Source organism: Dermacentor variabilis, chromosome 10 (genome assembly GCF_050947875.1).
Source record: "Dermacentor variabilis isolate Ectoservices chromosome 10, ASM5094787v1, whole genome shotgun sequence".
Lineage (NCBI taxonomy): Eukaryota > Metazoa > Arthropoda > Arachnida > Ixodida > Ixodidae > Dermacentor > Dermacentor variabilis.
The window spans coordinates 133209109-133233799 of NC_134577.1; the positions used below are offsets into that span (position 1 = coordinate 133209109).

The 24691-nt window shown below is 46.9% G+C and overlaps 1 protein-coding gene and 1 long non-coding RNA gene across 5 annotated transcripts in view; both read left to right on the forward strand.

The window, feature by feature from the left end:
* Positions 1 to 24691, forward strand: part of LOC142560968 (receptor-type tyrosine-protein phosphatase kappa-like) — a 586354-nt gene that overhangs the window by 463740 nt on the left and 97923 nt on the right. For all 4 annotated transcript variants that reach the window (XM_075673412.1, XM_075673413.1, XM_075673411.1 and 1 more), the window contains one exon: positions 863 to 962. In XM_075673412.1, coding sequence (XP_075529527.1) covers positions 863 to 962 — 100 coding nt within the window. The remainder of the gene's footprint in view (positions 1 to 862; positions 963 to 24691) is intronic.
* LOC142560970 (uncharacterized) lies at positions 3697 to 10250 on the forward strand. Its single transcript, XR_012823504.1, has 4 exons — positions 3697 to 3895; positions 4909 to 5033; positions 5773 to 8951; positions 10154 to 10250. It is a non-coding gene; the product is annotated as an uncharacterized LOC142560970 (long non-coding RNA).

A 24691-nucleotide genomic window follows, 5' to 3' on the forward strand; every position in this document is an offset into this window, starting at 1 on the left:
CATGTTGATTGTATGTTGTAATAATGAACTTACTCCCTCATGCTATGTCCCAAATGTGAGACAGCAGTATTTGTAAATAAATAACTGGATAAATAAATAAGATAAGCACCTATAACCGTGTTGCAATTTTTAATGCTTGATGCTCATCAACGTGGCTGTCGTGATGTGCATCCGGGAACAAAAGCATAAGGACCACAGGCACACCAAAAACACAGAATTTACTCGTAATTCCAATGCACGAAGTTAAATAGAGGAGTGGTCCCGGAAAGTTCCCAGTGCCAAGTTGGGACCGCAGTTGGTAATATTAAGTTACAATTAGCAGGGGAATATCATAAGGAGCCAACAAAAAGTGACACCAATGACAGCATAGGGGAAATGTACTTTTACGTAATAAATGAAATAAAGAAACGATAAATTATTGGAAATGAAAATGGATGAAAAAAGAACTTGCCGCAGGCGCGGAACAATCCAACAACCTTCGCATCGTTCCCCATCTGTGGCAAGTTGTATTTTCATCCACTTTCATTTCCATTAATTTATCATTTCTTTATTTCATTTATTAAGCAAAAGTAATTTCCCCTGTGTTGTCCTTGGTGGCAGTGTTTGTTGACTTCTTACGATATGAATAATAAAAGTCGGGCCCCTCGCCTTACCACTTTCTTCTCATTTATAGTGGAAGAAGTAAATCGGGCCTATGCGGCATCATTTGTTCTGTATACTTTCCCGCGTGGAAGTAAACCGTAAGCCTGTATTCAGAGCTCAACAGTAGCGCCTTGTGATACCGTTTTCAACCAAGTGCGCCATAGTTCGGCTCGACCAACTTAAACGAAAGATGAAGTGTTCACTTTCTTCTCTCGTGCAGAAATTGAAGCAGCTGTCGCCTCCTCTGCCATCCGAGAAATGCCAGTTCGCACTCATCAACGAGAACCGTCTCAAGAACAGATCGATTGAAATACTGCCCGGTACGTACAACGAGCCCTTAGCAAGAGTCGGGCTCAAAGGCCGTCTAAACTGTGCATTGCACCATCGCAGAGGTGCGTCATTTTTTTTCTTTTGCGTAATCTCATACTTCGCTTTCAGCCTTTTCGCTTAGACGAACACTCCCTGGGTATTCACGACGCCAACAATATATCATATCCTTGTTTTTTTTTCTTTTTTTACACCCTATTGGAGCGCTTACATTCAGTGAAAGAGAAACGGAGGCGAAGCTTGACGCCGATTTCGCAGACAATATCAATTTTATGCACACAATTGAACGTTAAACATTCATTACAATGACTACTTCATTGCGTCACATACAATGACTGAGCTTACTTAAGTACTTATGCTTAAGAAGCAGCGCTGCAATGTTCAACTACAGAGACGCAGCACGTATTCGCCAGGTAGACCGGGGAATGCTTTGGAGCAATACTTGAAACAAATTTATGTGTGGCCATGGTGCCACAAAATCTCGGCGTATCACATGGCCGGAAAAAGATTAGCGAACACGTAAATTTATAAAGCCTTAAAAGGCTCAGCATAATTATTCTGAGAATTCCAAAGGGCGGTCCAAGAAACAGCCACACGCGCTGAAGGTGTGGTGTTCCACTTTCATGCGGAAGATTGGCCAGATCCTTCGACACTCGGCTGCTAAAGGAAGACAATATTGAAGTAATATCTCTTGTCACGCGGAATATTTTATACTTACAAAAACTCCATAAAGCGTTTAACGGGGAGGCAGTTGTGGCTCAGCCACACGGCACAAACCGCGAGCGGCGCATTAGTCCCGGCTGAACTTACTATACACGCGCAACCATTTTGCCTATAATCGCCCTAAAGCATTATGAATGATAGATATTTCTGTGAAAACCCGCAGTTCACTAAAATGAAGGCAAAAATGTGTTTGCGTTTTTCAGCAACCTGTACTTGTTATGCACGTTGACCTCTATTGCTCTCAAGACTACACTTTTGTTTTGGTTCTGTTGAACATGACGGAAGAAAAGCTTCTTTCTTCTTTGTGTTGTTCAACGACCGCAAGTGACCATCGTTTGCGAGTTTCCTTGAAAACGTGCTCCCAGGTCTCACGCTCAGTCTATGCAGCCATTGGTCGCATAGACTGGAAGCGTACTGGCAGTTATAGCTTGCGTGATATTGGGAACTCGGAAGCAATATTTCGCAAAATGTTTTGGCAGTTGCTAGCGCATGTAATGCGGTCCTCTATGAAGGGTTGGGGACCAGAGACCGCCTTTTTGTTAAGTTTTGACTAGTTTCCCGATAGATATAGTTTTGTTTTCGCAATTTGCCCGGATAACGGCTCGGCCTCATGGCTCAATATCACGTGACGGTCACCAACAAGGGCAGGTAAAAATATTTCATGCTCAGAAAGCGGTAACCAAACCTTCAATAGTCCTATCGACGAAGGAGCTATCCTCAGTGCGAGAAAGGATGCGCTCTCTCTTTGAAAATAGTGTTTTAGCAGAGCGTATTTGTGCTTCCGCTCCACTCAGCCACGACGCGAGCGTTACTGCGCATGCGCCATACGCTCAGATGTGAGCGCGCAAGCTGAGCGGCACTTCCGCTCGCGTGGCGTCTTGGCGGAGCGCGGAGCCGCTAGGCGAGCGCGCCTCACGCAAAGCGTTCTGGTCTCGTCCTTCGTTGGGGCAGAAGCGAATTCCAACATGGCAGTCACCGGTGCAACATGTGCTTCGACGGCATCTGCAGAACTCACAGGCCGCAAACCTAGAAATATGTGCCGCATTGATTATGATTTGTGTCTTCTGCGCGAAGTGGTACCGACGAACCCACTCGAAAACCCTCGCGTGTGGGAGCAAGTTAGGGAAAACGATTCTTCGGCAGAGGGGCGCGAGCCCACACTCCGTGCAGTGCGCGACAGAGTGAACCTTCCCGTGGGATATTTTCGACAACGGGACAGGGCTAACCTGCGCAAGTAAGTGTGCACGTCTATATCCTAATTTGAGTTCGCATTCGTGATCACATTACCCATCCTGCGCTCTCCTTCACAGATCTGGAACAGAGGAGCAGTAAAATGAGCTGCACCAATTGCTGCAGGAAGTTTCAGACATGGCTCGGTAGTTCGGCCACACGCCAAGAACAGTGCCCAGGAAAGGCAGCCCAACGGTGGCACGCAAAGAGGCGCTGACGGCGCCGTTTTCGGCTGCTGCCTAAATGCGCGCCGCGCAGCATGTAAGGGACAGTGCATTGAAGTTGATGGACGCTGAGAGAAGCCGGGCAGACGACGGACTGACGAACGGCAAGTGTTGTAAACATGCTTACTCGAAATCCACTACAAATTCCTTCAGGTCGCGAACGCAGAATACATATTGCGCATGAGCAGTTTCATGCCTTGTAGCGAATACATGAGGATGATCTTTCTAAAGCTGGAATAAAAATATGATTGCCGAATATCTCGTGTGGTTGTTGTGGGCACTGAAAGGGATTAACTGTTTGCTTATCTGCCTCAAAGAGCACAAGCTGCACGTGGAGGGAAATTATCTACCATTTAAGGCAATGATTTGTCTGCGCGCGCGCGCGCGCCTGTGTGTGTGTTTGTGTGTATGTGTGTGTGTGAACGATGCGGTCATGGCAGCAGTATACCTTCCTTCCATTCTGTTGTGGGGCTTGCAAAAGTTATTCATAGCAGTGGCATTACGACTATTTTTCTACTGCTGCTCTTTGCAGCTTGCGGTGAGTCAGCGGCTTCCCAGCTGCTAACGTCAATCTGCCGAGCTGAGCTGGAGGCCCCGCTGTCACCGGAGAGCCCGCTCACTGCCGACACTGGGCAGGTCTCTGTAGACATGCAAAATTCAGACACAGATGATGGCGCTGCGATGGTACAACACACAACCAAAGCTACCGCGAAGGCGGAAGAGGCAGCCTGTTAAGAACGCTCCGAAAGGTGAGTGGCAGTACTGCATAGAATGAATTTCTTGTGTGGTGCTTTTGCGTACAACATTATGTAGATCTTTACGACATTATTACACAAGGGCGCCTTTATATACGGCATTAACTTAGAAGGACTTCCCACTCTGACTGGTGTCCTCGGCTGGCATCTCCAATGATCTACATGCAACATCCGCCGGTTAATCGCCACATATCATAACCTCCACTTGCACTCAAAAGGGATTACTTTTGTAAGGGTTTGCTCTCTCAAATCCGTCACATATGCAAGTGTAGTGATATCAGTGCGCTCAAGAATGAGGCACCTGCCTTGCGAACATGGCACTGCTCCCAACTGAAATGTTTGAGGCCACGGGTGCACTGTACAAATACCGTTAGTGACAGGTTAGAAACCGAGAGAAAAATATGCAAACAGCAAAGTAACATGGACGTGTGCGTGTACTGTTCTGCTACTGCTTTCGTATTTTATGTTGCAGATAGATGCACACTTGGTTAGTAACGGTAGTCTTTGTCCTTTGTCGTACTTTTTGTTGAATTTGTTCTAGTTCTCTGTTGCACATATCTTGTTTATGTTTCAGTATTATTAATATTGGAGCAATGCTATCTATGTTCACGCTGCCTTTTTTGTGTTGTTTGTACATGTCTTGAATTATCAATATAATTTAGTCATAATAACAAGTGTGGAAACTTGAATAATGCAGATGTGTCAACCTGTGAGTTACAAAATGCATTTTAATGCATATCTGTATCGCAAGCGCTGGCCTTTCTTTGCACTTTGCAGTTTATGCCCGTCCTATTTGGCACGTTACCTTTAGTTTGGCTGTTTCAAGCTAGAAATTATAGTAAACGTGCATATTTAGTGAGATATGGTAACAGCCCCAAAAAATGAATACAAAGGACCAGAGGCACCATGGAGAGTAGACTTTTAGCTCAAGTTTATTACATGCGGAATATACATGACCAGCAGACAAATCTGCAATTTTAACGCATGGTTTTTTTTCTCATTTACAGAATGTGGACCTTAACTGCGGAGGAACAAGCTTGACATTAGTTTCTCTCTGACAGGATACCTTGCACGAGCCGAGACGTGCAGAACAAAGCGGTCTACTGAACCTTGCACTCGTTGAACCCACTGGGTACGTAGTATGCTGTGGGTTACAACTGCGCGCAACCACAAACTCCCAGGCACTACTGAACATGTAATAGTGCTTAGTTGTATTCATGTTAACAATGCTAACTTTACCATACAAATAGGCCTTCACAATTTGCAGCGTACAGGTTGGCATGTATAACCCTACTGTAGCATGCAAAATCGCATAAACCAGCCTACAACCAATTTACATAAGAGTATAGGTATAGTTATCACATGGCATCACTCAGATGTACATATATTTTTCACGTTGTTGCATGTGTGCTTCCTTGAAAACAGGGATGCATATCTTACAAGCACAATGTAGAGCGTCTGACAACTGTGTCGAGAACAAAAGGGGCAGCTTTTAAGTCAATCATGGCTTCCGCAGCAGCCAGGCAGGATAAGCATTCTTCTCACCCTGGCCCTTGTAAGGCTGTCGATCTTCAGCAATATTGCTTCATGGCTCTAGACATCACTAAGAATATGCACCGCTTCAGGGCCACCCTGTTGCCTAAACAGTTTTAACGCATGCTGTGCATAATGATTACTTTTGCTATGAAATATTTTCAAGCGTAAGAGGTGTGCAGTGCGTTCTAGACGTGACAGTTCTTCTAGGAGTGTATATATATATATATATATATATATATATATATATATATAACATGAGTGTTACTGGCTAGATACTGTAATAACCTTTGCCGTCCAGGTGACAGCGGAAATGTTTCCTTTTGTTGTCCTCACAGGAATTCAAGGGCTGCAGGCCATGGGCCTGGAGCACCTAGCCCGACGTGAAGATTGTGAATTTACGGTAAAGAAGGAGCAGATCACATTAGAGAAACGTCGAGTGGAAGTGGACGAACAACAGTTGGCACTGGGAGAAGAAAAAGTTGCCCTCGAGGAGGAGAAGCATAGGTTGCCAATACCAACTTAAGAGACGACACAATCAGCTGTTCGAGCGCATGCAGCGCATTGAGAATATCTTATAAGACAGAATTACGGGGCCTTATGCAATCTAAATAATTTGTTGTAATCATGCATGCCACAAGTGAATTTAATGGAGTACTAGAGGACAGAGACGCGCAGTTAATATCCTAAACATACCAAAACAGCTTGACGTAGTTTGCTGTCAGTCACGATTGCTACTCAGTGAGGATGGTATTGGGTAAATCACATGGGTGAAGGCAGCTTTCAACTTGCCGTATGTTTTTTTTTGTAACAGCCACTTTTTTCGTGCTGATTCCTCAAAGAAAACATACTCAATTTGCTCAGCTATCTTGTGCAGTTTATTATGACTGCTCCAAGTACTCAATAAAAAAAACGAGAAAGTTTGGCCTCTGTTCCATAACTATGCATTAAAAGAAGCAATATTTTAAGACCGACTTGCATTACTGTGAATTGAACTCAAGGTCCACGCGGCCGCCAGGGAAGCTCAGTGGCTGCTCTAACCGAGAAACGCGGGTTTGATACCGGACGCGGTGATCACATTTCAATGGAGGCGAGATGATAGAGGCCAGTCAATGCGCGTTAAAAAACGACAGCTGATCGAAATTTTCGGAGTCCTCCTTTACGGTATCCGTCATAGTTTGAGTCGCCTTTGGGACGTTGAACCACATAAACCAAAGCAAGAAAGTTCCATGCTACTGATTTTAATATGTGCTAAGGGGTATTTAGTGGTGTTGTGGACAAACGCATGTTTACAAGCTCGGTGGCTCAAGCACAAAGTACTGTGACACTTGAGAGCCATGCATACACGTGTGGCAATTTGCGAAAATCGCAACAACCGTACATGCGGGGCCAGTTGTGCCGATGGAGCTTTTGATTTTTTCTGAAATCGAGAAACGCAAACAGTGCTGCGATCTTCCCGTAGCCCCACTCGAGAGCTTGCTGTTGTGTACTGCGCGGATGGTGACGCGCGCAGGCGCGCAGCGTGACGGGAAAGTAGACCAAGGAGCTCCGAAACAGAGAATGCTTTATTCGGAACAGCACGTGCTTCTTATATTCTGGGGCGGTGGCTTATCCGCTTCTGATAACCGACACTGAACGACGCCTGTCGGCGCTGTCACATTCCCTCCCCCACAAGTTAATTTCTTTTGCGAAAGTCCTCCGACTCCTAACGAATACGTTGGTGCCGCTTTCGTGAACTTCTACGCGGTAAGGAGGCTTGCGTGACGTGGCTTGGACATATACCTGGCGTGGGGGCCGTGCTGGTGTGGGGGTCGTGGGCTGAACGGTTGCCTCATCCTCAGAATTCATTTGAAGATGCTCTCGTTGACCCATTGACTGACGGTCTCCCTCCACGGGCTGATTCCACTCAGGCACGCCCGTCGTGCTCCCGGGCATACCCGCCGGGATTGTCAGGGGGCCCACGTACGGCAGGTTCTCTGGAACGCCTGGCTGGGATGACCGGCATGGGGTAGACGCATCTGCGTGCTGGGAATAACTGGCCATACGCAGAGGATCAACGTGAACGAAATGCACTTTGCTCATCGTGTCCACCAAGTACGTCACAGCGCTAATGACCTTCACTATTCGGCCTTCAGACCACGCTATTTTCTCCCCTCTGACAGTTTTAACGTAGACGCGGTCCCTTTCCGTGAAGAAGCGCCATGGAGTGCGACCTCGGTCGCGTTGAGCCTTGGACTTTTCTTGCCCCTTTAGCATGCCTGCTTGAAATGATAGCTTGAGCAGCGACAGCTTTGTACGCGGCGCACTTTTTAGAAACAGTTCGGCTGGTGACCCGCCGGCCCGCGAATGCACGTGGAGTTGTCCGAGAGGCAAGGAAAAAATGGCCTAGGCGTTCTCGTAGCGCCTACTAGCGTGCTCGTAGCGTCCTGTGGCTGCCGGAAGCGCTAACATGTAATAGTTACTTACCCAAGGTTTTTTTTTTTTTTTACTGTTTGTGCACACCTCTCAGCTGCAAGATTAGACTGCCGGTGATGAGGTGGGCTGTATGTCTGACGCACTGTCCATGACTCAAGGAAATCGTTGAACTCTGGAATCCCGAACTGGAGGCCATTGCCTGACACTAGCTGTTCCGGCAACCCGTATGCAGCAAAGAGGGTACGAATCTCTTCAATGGTGCTCAAGGCCGTTGTCGATTTCATGTGAAAAACATCAATCTACTTCGAATAAAGGTCGGCTCACAGCAAGAATAAAGCGCCTTCGCATTCGAAAAAAATCCAAGTTTACTCTTTGCCAGCAGCGAGTGGGAATTGGCCAGGGTTCTAAAGGGGCGCGGAAAGCACTAATCTGCGTTGCCTGGTAGATTTCGCTACTTTTCACGACGGTTTCAATGGCCGCGTCAAGGCCAGGCCACCACACTAGGCCGCGATTTAACATCTTTATTCCGGCTGTTCCAGGGTGCTCAGCTTGCAGTAATGCCAACACATATTCTCGCAGTTTGGGCGGAACAACGACCCTGCTACCCCATGTCACGCATCCTTCCTCTAGCGATAGTTCCATTCGTTCGTTCTGGTATGGCCGTAGCTCGGCCACAGAGAAACAAATACAAGAGGGGACACTCGGAAAAAACTGGCAACAGGAAACACGTCACGCCTAGTGTCAACTCCACCCGTTAGTTGACGCAAGCATCGAAAAAGAACACTGAAATGAACTTACAGACGTGTTATTATTTTTTATTCTTTCCCGGTAGAACTAAAAAGTTTCGCCTGTAAATGAACTTATACTTCGCGACTTATTTTTTTTTGCGTCAGCTAGCAAGAAGCTAGCGGCGCGTCGGACGCGCCATATGCATGCGTCATTCGCCAGATACCGAAGCGAGCGAGGCCGGCTGCGCGCGTGAAGCTCGCCTGCTCGGCGACTCGTGCCTTTTGGATGCAGCCCGTTTGTCGGGCTCCCGGCGTTTTCTAGCGTTCCGTCTGCATTTCTACACGGCACTGCTGCATTACTAGGCTACAGCAAGGTGAGGAATTTTGTTTGACAGTCTACGACGCACTTCAAGCACATTTAGGCTTACTGCACAAAACTGAACCTATATAGTGACGCAGTTATCGAAAAACAGCTCCGCCGTCCAGGCCTAGTTAATTTGAGTTAATAGCTTGTACTGAGAGATGTTTGCGACGGTTTCTATGAGCCCAAACATTATTATAACTTATTTCGGTAGTTTCTGGGCACGCTCGCCGCATCTGGCTTTGTGACGAAAAGCACCTCGGCAGTGTGACCCGGTTTCGCATGTACTGAGTCTCAGCGGGACAAGTTTTGTCGCTTTCTCTGACATCAGACATTATTATAACTAACTTCGCAAATTTTTGGGGTGCTTTTCAAGCATAGTGGCTGAGCTTGGCGGAGTTAGCGAAAAGGAGCTCGGCTGTGTGCCGCAGTTAGTTTCGCGTGTACTGAATCTTACTGGGAGAAGTTCGTGACGCATTCTGTGACCCCAATAATTATTGTAATTCATTTCGTAACTTTTTGGGGCACTTTTGACGCATGCTCGCCGCGCCTGGGGTTGTGAAGCTGTTAGCAAAAAACCAAGCCGGCCGTAGTGAGTTAGCTTTGCGTGCACTGAATTTTAGTGGGACAAGTTTGCGACGCTTTTTATGGCCCTGCAATCACATATACCTTATTTCGGTACTCACGCTTGTCGAAAATGCGACGAACGGTTGCCGAGAGTGATAACACGGGAGTGTGTTGCTTGCGTTGGCAGTACGCGTAAAAGATAACGCCGAGGAGCTCAAGAACTTGACATTTCTGTCTTCTGAGCGTCTGAAAGCAGGCTTTACACCCACGAATCTGTCTTGAATGCAACTAGAAGGCATGCAACAAGATCTGGCTGAGAGCCTGTGTTGTAGCCACCTCTGTGTACTTGGCGTACCATCGCGTCGACTGAGGCCAAGTTCTGGAAACGCGCAGTCACCTGTGTATTTGTGCTCTTAAAGTGCAGGAAATAATGCCCGGGAAGGGAGGGATGCTTCAAAGTAGGAAGTTTTCTTCACATTTTATAGCATTGTTTGGGAGTAGTCTATTTGCTACGAAATGTGTGTAAAAGTGAATTTATCTGTAATGCCGCTCATTCACCATTTACGCACGTTTCGTCTCTACTAGCAATGTTCCAGTTAGGTCAATACACGAAAATGATACATGCTTGTAATTTACTTTTTTTTCCAGCTGATGGCATCCCGTGGAGCTTCGTACGGCAACGACTGCTGCTTACCTGGTGCCACAATTTTGGATGAATGCACAAGAAACCCGGAACGAGCATTTATGTAGAGCAAAATAAACATTTCATAATTTCAGAAGACGTCTTGCGTTTTCTTTATGAAATTGCACGTGACACAGATTCGGTGGAGGCTTGTAAAGATCGTTCGCAATCATTTTTACTAAATAATAAAACGATTCCGCCCCAAGGCCGCTCGTGGCTCAGTTGTAGAAGCGAAAAAAAATAAATAAATGCGCCGATGAGCGGAGCAGGCGTCGCCTGTGCCAACCACCGTTCAAAACGAGCGCGCCCAAAACCGAAATCGGAACGTGTTAATACCATCCGCTTGGTGCGCCACAACCAATTCGGCCGCTGGTCTCTATGGGAGTGTCAGCTCTTGTTGAAATTTCTTTCTCTATGGCTCGGCTTCTACTTGCAATGGCCGTCGACTAACAGTATATTCCCCAACCTTGCACAGCACTTTCCTGTCTGGTAGCCTTGGCGACATCTCTGGCCGACGGCGGCGTCGTTTCGAAAACTGCCAAACAGTCGGCCTCTCCATCGTTTGCTTGTCTTGGCGGGGGCAATCTCGATAATGCATCGGGCACTTCCAATTGTGGCCTTTTCCGATACCTAAGCTCGTAACGATATGCCGCCAAGATAAGCGCTCATGGTTGCATGCGCGCAGCGGCCAAAGTTGGTATCGGCCTGCAGGCACCTAGAATGCCGAGTAGGGGCTGGTGGTCCGTGAAAAGCGCAAAGAGACGGCCGTTCGGATATCGATGAAACTTATTCAACCCATATATTATGGCCAACGCTTCTTTTTCAATTTGCGAGTACGCGCGTTCCGCTGCCGATAATGTTCGAGAGGCAAACGCAATGGGCCTTTCGTCCCCGTTTGGTTGCACATGCGAAGTCACTGCACTCGGTCGGTACTGGGATGCGTCGCAACTGAGTACGAGCGGTCGCTTTGGGTTGTAGTAGCAGAGTACTGGGCTCGACGTGAGCAGTTTTGTTTTGTGGAAAGGAGCAGCGCATTGTTTGGGCCAGCGCCACCGTAGGCCTTTCTTTAAAAGAGCGTACGGCGGTGCTGCCACGGTCGCCAAGTTCGACAAAAACTTGGAATAAAAGTTCACCATGCCCAATAACTATTTCAATTCCGTAGCAATTGAGGGTTCTGGCGCAGCCGTCAGTGCTTTAACTTTTGATCCCAAAGGCTGGATTCCGGTTGCCGATATCTGGTGGCCCAGGTATCCAGCTTCCCTTTGAAAAAAACTTGCAATTCTTCTCCTTGAAGATTTACATGGTGGGCCTGAAACCGCTGGAGTACTTGTTCTTCGTGCTCTCGACAGTCCGACGTGGTGGTACTCCCAATGATTACATCATCAATATAGCACCCTACGTGAGCAATACCACCGAAAATGCTTCCATTGATCAGTACGCCGTCCACTGCCGCCAACTCCGATGTGAACGGTTCAAGTTCCCCTTGAAAGGTCGCACCTGTTTTGTTGTTCAATAACGCTGCTTAAATACGGATCCGTGCGGGTTTCTTCTTCCAGTCGTTCCTTTGTTCTCGTGCTCACAAGGCTCGAGACCACTTGAACTGCGTGGATATCCACGTCTTCCATTTCTTCAGAGCACCCAGGCAGCGTGGCAGCACGGGACAGCACATCTGCGAGGAGCAACTCTTTCCCAGCGCTGAATTGCAAGACATAATCATATTTGAGGAGACGGATGAAAAATGGCTGCAGCATTGGTGACATGTCCACAACACTTTCTTGAGCGATAGCAATCCTGTGATCAGTTTCGACCAGGGTCCTGCGGCCATGCACAAACTGATGTAACTTTTCGCACGGAAAAACTATAGCGAGCGCCTCCTATTCGATTAGAGCATACCGCGTTTCACTCTCGCTCAGAACCTGCGACGCGTACGTGACCGGGCGCCAGCCGTTTCCGTGCTTTTGCAATAAGGCGGCACCAATGCCGGTTCTCGAGGCGTCTGCCGTTACCACCGTTTCTTTCTTTGAATCGAAGAAGGCTAGTAGAGGTGGGTGTATCAGTGCTTAGCAGATGTGAGCCTACTCATGCGCGTGTGCTGATAACCATTCAAACACCATGCTTTCCTTCATAAGGCTTCATAAGGCGAAGAGTTGAGTTGAGTTGTTGTGGGCTACTGGTGGGATTAGCCTTGCAGTTGTTGCCGGCAATTGCTCCACCGTAGCGACACTTAAAATAAATAAATCACATAATCAGACACAGACCTCCCAATTACACATGGTCACTTCTCAGTTCACCATGTGGAAGCCAAATCCGTGTCCTGTAGCTAATTTAACAGAGGACGAGAGACCTCTTTCCTACACAACCGGTTCCCGCGCGGAAAAACAATGTCCTGAAGAGAACTGTGAGGAAGTCCTGTGTTCTTGAGGGACCCGAATAACACCCTCCTTTGCGCGTTATACACACTACAGCACATTAGGTAATGTTCTATGTCATCACACACGCCACACGTTGAACATAATGATGATAACGCCAGGCCAGTCTTATACATCCACGCAGGGGTACGAGCAGAGCCCGTGCGAATTCGGAGCAGTAAGGTGGCTTGGTTTCTTTTGAGACCCTTGATCACACATGGCTTGTGAGGTGAGCTCCACAAAGAACTGAAGTGGCACGACACCGCTTCTCTGAAGAGTCTCTTGTCTTCTTGAGGCACTTTTCTCAAAGGATTCCCAGACAGCGCTTTATGGGCGAGGCTGTGCGCCATCTCGTTGCCTATGATACCTATGTGTGATGGCACCCATTGGAATCGTATGGAGAAGCCTTTGACACGGTGATTTTGCACCGAACGTAGGGAGCTTAGAGATAAGGCATCAGTAGGGAACCCGCGCTCTAACCTTTGAAGGGCGGATTTCGAATCTGTAAGAATGACAACAGCATGAGGCGTACAAAACCGTAGATTTTTGAGAGCTGCCTAAATGGCAACGCTTTCGGCCGTTGTGGAGGACACTACTGCAGTGAAGCGAACGAAACAATCATACTTCGAAGAGAGAACGTGAAAAGCAGCTGCACTCGATCCTCTGACCTTGTACACAGAGCCATTAGCAAAAATTTGAAGATGGCCTGCATATTCAGTTTCAAGATGTTCCAGTACGAGCAAACGCGTTGCCGCCAAAGGAGAACTCCGCTTAGCACGAACGTGAGGAATTGCCAACAAACAATCGAGGCTTACGAAAGACCAAGGTGGTTTCAACCTCTTAGTTCGACCTCTAGCGTCAAGACCCAGGTAACCAAGAGTATTAAGAGCCAAGTACGCTCGGGACTCGGAGCTCTTACGAAGGCGCTGTAGAAGGGCTCGGCCGGCTGCCGTCTGTTTGAGGCGGCCAATTTGCATCAATAACCTTTGTGAAGCGACCAGGCAAAGAGGTCTCGATAGAGATTCATAAAGTACGGCACTGTTAGGAGCAGTCTGCGGAACGCCAAGAGCCACCCTTAAGCCCTTTCTGTGCAGAACCTCAAGTCGTTCCACCTGTGATATCGATGGAGAAATTAAAGGGAGCTGATACATTATTCGACTCGTCACTAGTGCCTCGTGCAACCTGATCATTGAAGAAGGGTGATTTCCCCATTCCTCACTTGCAACTGTACGGATCACATTGAGACGCGAAGATATCGATGTCACAACTGAGTCCACAGCTCGTCGCCACTGTAGGCGGTAGTCAATAATGACGCACAAAAAGTGCTTGTGTTTCAATTGTCGAAGACAAGATTGATTAAGGTCCATCTTCAGCCGCGCATACCTTCTTCCTCTACCTGGAAACATGATGAAGCCAGATTTTTCCACCGATAGAGTCAACCCAACACCTTGAAGGTAATTTTGAACTGAAAGTAATGCCTGTCGAGCTATCAGAGCTAAACGCTTCTGTTGATATCCGGTTAACCAAAGACAAATGTCGTCCGCGTATATTTACATATGGACATGCCTGCCATGTTTTTGCACTTCAGCGGGAAGACCAGCCATTGCAACGTTAAAGAGCGTTGGGGAAAGAACACTTCCTTGGGGTATACCTCGCGATACCGCCCTTTCGGTGCTTGTGGCACTTCCTAATCGCACTTGAATTTTACGATCACTGATAAATGAGTGAATGAATCGCAGAAGATAGCCCTGTACGCCCATGACCTGCAAACTATTTAGTATTGAGCTCTGAAGGACGCTATAATAAGCCTTTGATACGTCTAGGAAAATAACTAGTGTTGAAAGGCCGAAAGCTCTATGATGTTCATTATGGCTTATCAAGTCCAAGACGCTACCTTGCGCGCTTAAACCTGTTCGGAATCCAGTCATGAATGTTGGCAGAACCCTTCTATCTTCGAGCCACCAAGATAAACGCTTACTTGCCAGCTTCTCCATGACCTTAGCCACGCACGACGTCAGTGATGCAGGACGATACGAGGCCAAGTCTGTCATTTCTTTGCCGGGCTTCAGCACTGGGACAACGCAAAGGCCACGAAGTAATGACGTCTTGTCACTCAGTGAGGATACATACTTGCGAAAGTAATTCACGATGCCCAACATTCTTCCAACCGCCTGCTTATCCTTCGGAGGTGGTATGGCGTGTATGCTCTCAATTCAGTCTGGGCTGAGGCGGACACCGCTTTCGCTGATCACGTCACTAAGAAATGTTATTTGTGTCACACAAAATACAGATTTTTGCTCATTAAACGTCAGCCCAGCTTGATCCGCTCGCTTTAGTACAGCTTGAAGCCGTTCATTATGCTGCTCTGTCGAGTCCCCCCAGACTAGAATGTCGTCAATGTATGCGCGTACTCCTGTCCGGCCTTCAAAAATTTATATTAATGTCTTCTGAAAGGCCTCGCTCGCTGAAGAGATTCCAAGCGGCAGCCTTAAAAACCTCTAGCGCCCAAAGGGCGTTGCAAAAGTGCACACGCGCGACGTAGCTTCGTCCAATGATATCTGATGGAAACCAGCGTTTGCGTCAAGCTGAGAAAAGTACTTTGCGCTCCATCTTTTGCTCTCAATGTCTTCCCGCGATGGCATCGGATAATAATCACGCATTATACTTTTGTTTATGGCCCTTGGATCCATACATATGCGAAGCCGGCCGTACTTTTTTCTTACTAAAGGGCTTACCCAGTCAGTAGGCTCCTCCACTTTCGCAATGATAGAGGCCCCTTCCATGCGGTTCAGTTCTTCGCGAAGTGGTTCCTTAATCGCCAATGGTTCCCTTCGGGTGGGCTGCACCACTGAAACGGCATCCTATCGCAGTACCATCAATCGGGAAAATAAACAGGTGTGCCAAAAAGCATGGGCAGGAGCATGTAGAATGTGTAAAGAAAGTAGTTTATTCGGTTCCTTGCCGTGTGGCTCATCATATGTAGGCCATACGGGCTGATATCTGAATGATGTGACTTACGACATTTCAGACACGGAGGCACTGGCTGACTTGCCGAACTTTAACATTTTTCGCCACGACCGCAAAAATACACCTGGCGGGGGCGTACTCATCGCCACTAACAAACAACTATCATGCTCTCTAATCAGTACATTTTGGCAACTGGAATCACTATGGGTAATGTGTTGTGCCCCTCCCGAAGCAATAATACTCGGGGTATGCTACAGGCTCCCTCGAACTGGTCCAGATTTCGTCCTCGAACTTAATGAAATATTATCCCAGCTTAATGAAAAAAACACCCCTATGCACATATCCTCCTTTATGGAGACTTCAACTTCCCTAGCATTAATTGGCTCAATCTGGCTCCACCAACTTCAGGAAATACTGAAGCAAGAGAGTTTATCGATGCTTGTCTCAACTTCGGCCTCATCCAACAAGCAACAGACCCGACGCGCATCACTTGTGAATAATCAAACATTCTAGACCTTGTACTAACGAATAGCCCCGAAAACTTACAATTTATCGTATCTTTACGGGAAATCAGCGATCACAAAGTCATTTATACGACATTTGATTTCGTCCCCAAAACAACACAATTCAAAACACAAACACAACACAAACAACACATTTGATTTCGTCTTCCGCAACACAATTCACTTGTACGATAAGGCTAACTATGCAGCAGATAATAATGAATTAAGAGATTTTCTGCCAGTTTTCGAATCCAATCGCGGTTCCCGTTCTCTCAGTGACAATAGTGCTCAAGGACAAAATTACTGACCCGACTAATAAATTCATCCCCGCGGTGAACCATCGTTTTGCAAAACTTAAAAACACTCGACAATAAGAAAAAGCGCATTGTTCCTACTGCAAAATATGATGGAAGTCCGAGTGCATGGGACAGGTACTATTCTGCTGAAGACTCTCATTATACTGCAATTGGGAAAGCGAAAGAGACATTCTATCAGAATGACATATCTAAAATTCTAAAAACTAACCCTTGAAAATTTTGGGAAGACTTAAACCCGCAACAAACACGTGACGTCACGCTTACAAACGATAAAGACAAAATTATAAGCGACGCTGTTTGTGCTGATACCTTAACATCGCGTTTTCATGCGTGTTCACTGAAGAAGCCGACTTGCCTCTTCCTACGCCACCTACTACGATACTACCAATGATGGCCCCTGTTGAAATTTTTCTCGCTTGCGTTTCATCACTCATTGACAAATTAAAACTTTCATCATCGGCTGGTGTCGACGATATGAACTCCAAACTGTTAAAAAATACTAAAGAAATTATTGCAGTGTATTTTTTGATCCTCTTCTCACTTTCACTCGAAACAGGAATTTTACCAGACGACTGGAAGGAGGGAAAGGTCATTTCAGTCCACAAATCAGGTAATAAACAATTCCCCCTAAATTACCGCCCCATTCAATTCTCTAACGAGCGTCCCATGCAAAATCATGGAACACGTCATGTACTCTTACATTATGCACTTCCTTGGCACTAACTATCTTTTTCATCCGTCCCAGCATGGATTTCGTAAATACTTATCTTGTGAAACCGAACTTGCTATATTTCATCATGATCTGCATTCTAATCTCGACCACAACCTTCAGACCGATGCAATCTTTCTCAACTTCGCAAAAGCATTCGATACAGTTCCACATAAACGCCTCATACTAAAAATCTCCCCAGCTAAATTTGCACCCTAACCTTCTCGCATGGATCACAGCATTTCTCAACAAACGCTTCCAGTTTGCTTCAATTAAAATATCCGTTCCAGCTCTCTCCCAGTAACATCCGGCGCCCCCCATGGATCTGTACTCGCACCCCTGTTATTCCTCATATATATTAACGACTTTTCCATACATGTATCCTCCCATATCCGTTTATTTACCGACGACTGTGTCATCTATCGCACTATCACAAAGATTTCTGATCACACTGCACTCCAACATGACCTTAACCTTGTACAACAGTGGCTTTATCTTTGGTTAATGAAGCATAATGCAACCAAATGCAAGCTCGTTTCCTTTCAACGCAAGCTTAATCCCTTGTCATTTTCATACCTAATCTCTCACTCCACTGTCGAACAAGTTCAATCATACAAATACCTAGGCGTCACCTGATCCTCTGACCTTTCATGGAACGCACACATGAGCAATATCATATCATCCGCGAATAGATCTCTCGGTTCTCAAAGCGTAATTTGCGTCACGCACCATCAGACATAAAACTTCTCGCGTACAAATCACTCATCAGATCGAAACTAGAATATTCAGCGTCAATCTGGAGCCCGCACAGGTACACTTAAGAAACGAACTAGAACCTGTACAAACTCGGGCCACTAGGTTCATCCATTCTTCATATTCATACCGACATAAGCATATCATCCCTGAAACGTAAAACTGATCTTGCTAATCTCGCTGTGCGTCGCTACATCGCCAGTCCTTGTTTGTTTCCCAAATTATTTCACAGTTCCCTCAATCGAGCACCGTTTATAATCCCACCGGCGCGTATATCTCCCCGTACGTCCCATCCTTACTCAATCGCACGCGCACGTGCACGTACCACTACTTTTGCGGCCTCACTTTTTCTTCGCACAGCAGTGGACTAGAATGGCCTTCCCCGTGACATTGCAGTCATCACGTGTTCATCAACTTTTGCGGACAACGTAACTGCATTTGCTTGTCATGAAGATCACTCTCTGTAACCTTTATTTGTAAAGCCACCCCTTATGTAATGCCCCCTAACCGAGGTCGTTAATATAAAAAAGTGAAGTGATAGATTGCATGCGCATCGATACAAGATGGAAAACCAGCTCTCCGGTCACATAAGTGCGCATTGTAAGGCTCACGAGTGCATTCCAGATTTTGATAGAACCTGTACTTTGAACAGAGCTGATGATCAACTGACAAGAGAGATATTGGAAGCGCTTGAGATCAAGAAGCGCGGTGATGATTGCATCAGTGAAGCCTCCGTTTCCCTTTCGACAAAGGAACTGGCGTATCTTGGGAGCGGCACTTAGAAGTTGTTCCGTATTGTGGTTTCCTTGTGCGATGCAGATAACGGCCCTGTTTCTTCTACTTGTTTTGATTCTTGATAGCAGGTATTTATTCTTGTATCAAGAAAAAACGTTCAGTTGTTAGTGCGCTTTCGTGGTTGTCTCGCGTCTGCTTCCTTCGTCCATTGTTTTATTTGGCGCCTTCGTTGCAATAATGCATAATCAACACGCCCACCAGCACGTGCTCATTGTACAGTCGCTAACACAACATTAATAACAACATGAAGGGGACACAGGCTTGAAGGATTGCAAGGAATTAGTTACTCGCTTCCTTAGGTTGGCTGCAGAACTGCGACAGCAGCAAGTGGACATGGTCGCGCACCGCACGCGCAGTGAGCGTTTTGCCTTGGCCATCTGCTCTGAAGGCAAAACACAGGCGGGAGGCAACCTCTGGCCATTTTCTCACTACCGAGAAAAGCATATGTCACCTTGAAAAAGACAAGTCCACTTGTCGAAACGTGGGGTCCCGCTTTTACCTTATTTTCCTTTTGCTCACAGTTGAGTGAAGTTACTTTTATTATTTTCCGCTGGGCGAACTGGTGCCCGACGAACAGGTAAGCGATAGTCTCACTCCAACGTGCAGTCGTTTTGGCAGTGGTTCTACACCTCTTCTGTTTCTCTCGTGCCCCGCGCTGATGACACGTTGCTGCGATCGCACGTGTCCTGTGAGCCCGTGTTGCCCGCTTCACTGCCGCTATCTCCCACGTAGCCGTGAACAACTGGACGGTCGTAGAAGGCGGCTGGTACGCGTGATTTGAAGGCACCTTGTGTCATTGCCCCCCGTGCAAGAGTGCACTGTCCCGATGCTGATAAAGCAGGCGGTCGTTTCTAGGCTGTCATTCGCAATGCTTGTAGGCGGAAGCAGTCATTGTCTGTCGTAGCGTGGCTTTATTCGGACGACATGAACAATTTCTCTTCGATGCCGCCGTCGTGAGGAGGTTGCTTGACCTTCTTGACCAACTTCTTAGTTGAAGGGGCCAATTGGACGAATTATTCTATACGGGCCAAAATAACGACGAGGCTTTTCGGATAGGCCGCACATCCGTACGGGAGTCCACACACATACTCTATCTCAACGTGCGTGCTGGACGTCTTTCAGTCTCAAGTTGTATCGGTTCGCGTCGGTTTGCTGCTGCTGCTGAATACGCTGTCGTGCCAGCTGCCGTGCTTCTTCAGCTCTTTGCGTGAAGCCACTGATATCATAGTCATTTCCGGAGGACTCATCTACACGTTGCATTGCATCTAAGGGTGTGGTGACGGTCCGGCCAAAACAACAGAGTTAGAAAGGTGTCAAAGGTGGCTTTTTCGGATGACATGAACGATTTCGGTTTAATGGCGCCGACGGCAGGAGTTTGACCTTCTTGGCCAACTTCGTAGTTCAAGAGGCCAATTCGACGAATTATTCTATATGGGGCAAAATAACGATGAAGCAAGTTTTCGAATAGGCCGCGCATCCGTGCGGAAGTCCACACCCATACTCTGTCTCAAGGTGCGTACTGGACGTCTCTTAGTCGCAAGTTATATCGGTCCGCGCCGGTTTTATGTTGCTGCAGTAAGCGTTATCGCGCCAGCTGCCGTGCTTCTTCAGCTCTTGGCCGCATGCTTGGCTGGTTATCCGACTATATAATTCGCCGGTCGTTTTTTTGTACAAACAGAAGATGGCCTCAAGGAGGAGTATTGAGTCCCACGTTGTTCAATGTAACACTCATGGAACTAGCTGAAGTTTTACCTAAAACAAGCTACCTCTCAATATACGCGTGTGCGGTAACTCGCCTTCAGGTTTGCGCGCGATTACAGCGGGCAGCAACTTTGACATCAGCATACCTTCAAACACAAGGCTTGACTGTATCGACCGAGAAATGTGCATTGATTGCATTCACACGTAAACCTATGACACTATACCCAGCTGTACAGAGCTCTATTCCTAGGCTATTCACACAACAGCCTTCCTGTGTTTTTCAGTACGTGCAAGTCAAATATTCGCTTATTGGAGAGCTTACAGGGCCAATCATTGCGCACGTGTTTAGGACTTTCTCGCTGTTCATCAACAGCTGCAACAATCGTGCGCGCCAAAGATCATTCCATCCAAAGATACGTTGCTGTGGACTGTCTCAGGGCACATATCCGTCGTCTTTCCCGCGTCCCTGATGATCACTTGGAGTTCTTGCCATTGCAGAGGCCGCGTGCAACGCTTTCTGAAGTTATAATCACCCATACAGATTGTCTTCCAGTAGGCTACATACCAACAGCAAGGCCTTCATTACCCTTGTGGTGTCTCCAAGAGCCTCAGGTGCGCCTAAGTATTCCGGGTGTAAAGACGGCCAATAACCCGACAATAGCTCTGAAACAGATAACGCTGCTATTAATCAATCAGGCTTACGGGGACGGAATACACATCTATACTGATGGTTTGGTCTCCCTTACCAGCTCTTCAGGAACAGTTGTCATTTCGGCTACGAAAACCACAATCAAGTTCAAATTGTCCGAAATGACATCAAAAGCGGCAGTCTGGCTGCCCTGCGTGCTGCTGCCAAATATCTCCTACAAGAGACACCTCAGAAATTGGTCATTTTCTGCGACTCTAAGGCAGCATTTCAGAGTCTGCATATGGCCCTATAACATAGGACTCATGAGCACCTGACATATCATATAAAATGAGATCACCACCAAGCTCTCGCTGGAGGGCATGAAGTTATATTCCAGTGGCTACCGGGACATAACGGCGTTGCTGGTAATGACCTCGCCGACGAAGCCGCGTGGTCTGCCCATCTAGATGCCCGACCAGTTCCAATCCCGTTAAGAAGAACTGACGCTGCAAGAAACCTTCATATTATGGCTAAAGCTATGACACGTAAACACTGGTCTTCTTTCAACATCCGGAAGTGTCATCTTCATAGGCTGGATCCCTCCTTAAAGCTACAAGTGCCATCGAAAATTTCCCGCTCTGAGGCGACGGAAACACACATGCATTCAACTGGTCGGCGCTTCCTCGTGTCATTCGATTGTGGAACGCTCTTCCTGATTTCATCGTCTCCGAACCTAATCCCGATAACTTCCGCCAGCCCATAAATTCATATTCCATGGCCTAACTTCAATAAATTGCGTGATGTTTTTTCTTCTTTTCCCAGTTATGTGCTCTCTTGTTTATGAGCTCATCATTTCGCTTATTATTTTTGTATTTGTTTAGTATTGGGTAGTATTTGTACTGGAGTAGCAACATTTTTTCATTGTTTATTGAAGGGACTGTATCGTTTGTCTTTTTCTAATACGTACATTCCGGACCCTATTATTTGTACAATGCTTTAATACTTGTATAAGATGTGTATACATTTTTCCACTGTCCATCATTAATGTATGTCTATTATGTTTTGTTATATGCGCTATATACTCGTTTAATCCTACTGTAACACCTCCCTTACCCAATGTCTCATACGAAGCCTGTAAGGACATTGTTAAATAAATAAATATTGTGCCGCGTCTGGTTCGGGGTGGCATTTACAAAGGCCTACTCCTTCCGCATTGGAATGAGGGATAAGCCCACGTGAGACTCTTGCGGAACCGCAGAAACCATTGAACACGCTATGTATCTGTCCCCAATACGACGTCGAGCCCGAGGTTCTCCGGGCAGCAGAATCTTGATGTGGGCGAGTTGGTTTAGCATGCCAACGTGCCAGAAAAGAACGTTGTGCACGTCACAAATGCCGCCCTTATCTTCATGACGCCAGGTTTCTGGCACGTTCTAGAGGTGGACTAGAAATAAACATATTGGAATCTTTCTGCATTGCAAAGGCCGAAGGCACGTGCATTAGCTGCCCGTCAGTGGCGCTTAGGGAAAAGAAATTGTTTTTCTGAAGCGATAGAAAGGTTATGAAGTCACGGTTGTGCTTTTCTTGTTTCGACCTGTATAAATCCTGTTTCTTTAAATAAACTATTAGATGAAAATTAGCGCCTGTCCGTCGTACATATTGTTCTTTTACTACGCGTCTTTGTAGCGCTCATTTCTTTTCTCCGGGCAGCACTGAACCAGCTGGACTCTAGACTATATTCCGCAATGAAGATCCTTGGACCCTGGCCGCACGCTTCGATTGCAAACAAAGCCGCGAAAGCGCCCTTGAAATACCTAAAGTTGACAGGTCTTCGGAACCGTGTGTAGACTCGGTGCGAACCTTCCACTGTGCGCGAAGCTGTGCTCTATCTCTCTCTCTTCATCCCCTACCCCCTTATCCCAATTCAAGGCAGCAAACCGGATGTACGCCTGGTTAACCTCCCTGTCTTCTATTTCTCTCTCTCTCTCTCTCCCTTGTGTGAAGTCGCTTATATCATAGTCATTTTCGGAGGTCTCATCTACAGGTTGCATTGCATCTAAGGGTGTGGTGACGGTCCGGCCGAAAACGAGTTGAAAAGGTGCCACAGCGGTATTGTACGCGAACATTCTGTACGGTAGTATCCTGCCCCATGTTCGCTGGTCCATGTCCGCGTATATTGACAACGTGTCAGTTATCGTTCTGTTGAGTCGCTCAGTCAGTCCATTTGTGTGCGGATGATATGCTGGTGTCTGTTTTTGTGACTGGTTTACGTTACTTTCATATAGGACTATGTCAAATTAGCAGTAAATACGGTTCCTCGGTCCGTGATAAGCAGTTTAAGACCGCCATGCCTTAGTACTATGTTAGTGATAAAAAAAGTATGCTACTTCACTGGTCGTGCCCTTGACAGGAGACCCTGCCTCGGCACATCGAGTTACGTAGTAAGTTGCGACTACGATCCATCGTTTTCCTGACGATGATGCAGAAAAGGGGCCAACTAAGTACGTTTCCATTTCTGCGAATGGAGTTTCTGGTGGCTGTATGGGCTTTAGGCTTCAATGGTGGTGTTTTACGTCTTTGGTAATGCCGGCAGGTCGTCGCATAGTGTTGCACAAAATTTGAGAACTTTCGCCAGTAATACCTCATGCTAATGGGGGCGAATGCTCTTCTAGCACTCTTGAGTGTCCTACTGATGGGTTATCGTGGCACGCTTCTAATATCTCGATTCGTAACGTTAATGATACGACGAGCAGAAATTCCGCTGCGCTGTGTTCGAAATTTCTTTTGTACGGGACATTATTTCTCAGGACGAACGACGACAAGCTGCAGACAAAAGCTCGCGGAACGTCCACAGGACGTCCTCCTAGTTATTTAATCAGCAGGCGTAACTCCGCATCAGATTTCTGATTAGGAGTTACAGCTCCAGGGAACAGTTCCGAGGAACAGGCAATCCTGTCGATTTTCCACACGTGTAGATTCCGCGAATTCAATTAGTTCACGTGACAGGAAATCAGCATCACGGTGCTTGTGACCAGACTTGTATGCGACCGTTATATCGTATTCCTGCAGCCGGAGGCTCCAACTTCCAGGCTGTCCGCATGTGTCTGTGAGATTCGCCAGCCGTCATAATGTTTGGTGGTTGTTGATTGCTCCAAATGGTCTGCCATATAAGATTACAACGAAAGCGCCAAAGAAAACAACAGACGAAGTATCACCGCGAGGCAAGCACGCAAATAGTAAGACACAGACAGAGGCCGGGCGCCCATATCATCATATTTGTGCCCGTGCTTCACAACGTCAACATGAGGGTACTTAACAGGCAATCTGTGTCGATGTCACTGGAAGCCCTGGTGCCAAATGAAATGTCAGGCATTCGAATGAAGACCCGAAAAAATCTACTTGCGGTTGATGTCCAGCATGCGGCTGCTATGACCACTCTACGCAGCGTAACGGACCTCTATGGCATTCAGGTGCGCTTTTACATCCCTCTGGGATCTGAGGTAGTCACGGGCGTTATCTACGACGTAGGCGTCGCCATCCTTAACGACTTCCCGATTGTTATCAAGCCAGCCAGTGATGCGGTCATTGTTGATGTTAAGCTGCTAGACAGTTCACTCTGTGCGAAGATTTCATTCAAGGATAAATATGTATCCTCTCATGTTAAGGTGGGACACTTCAGACATGCAGTGCGGCCTTTCATGGCGAAACTTCGTCAGTGCCGCA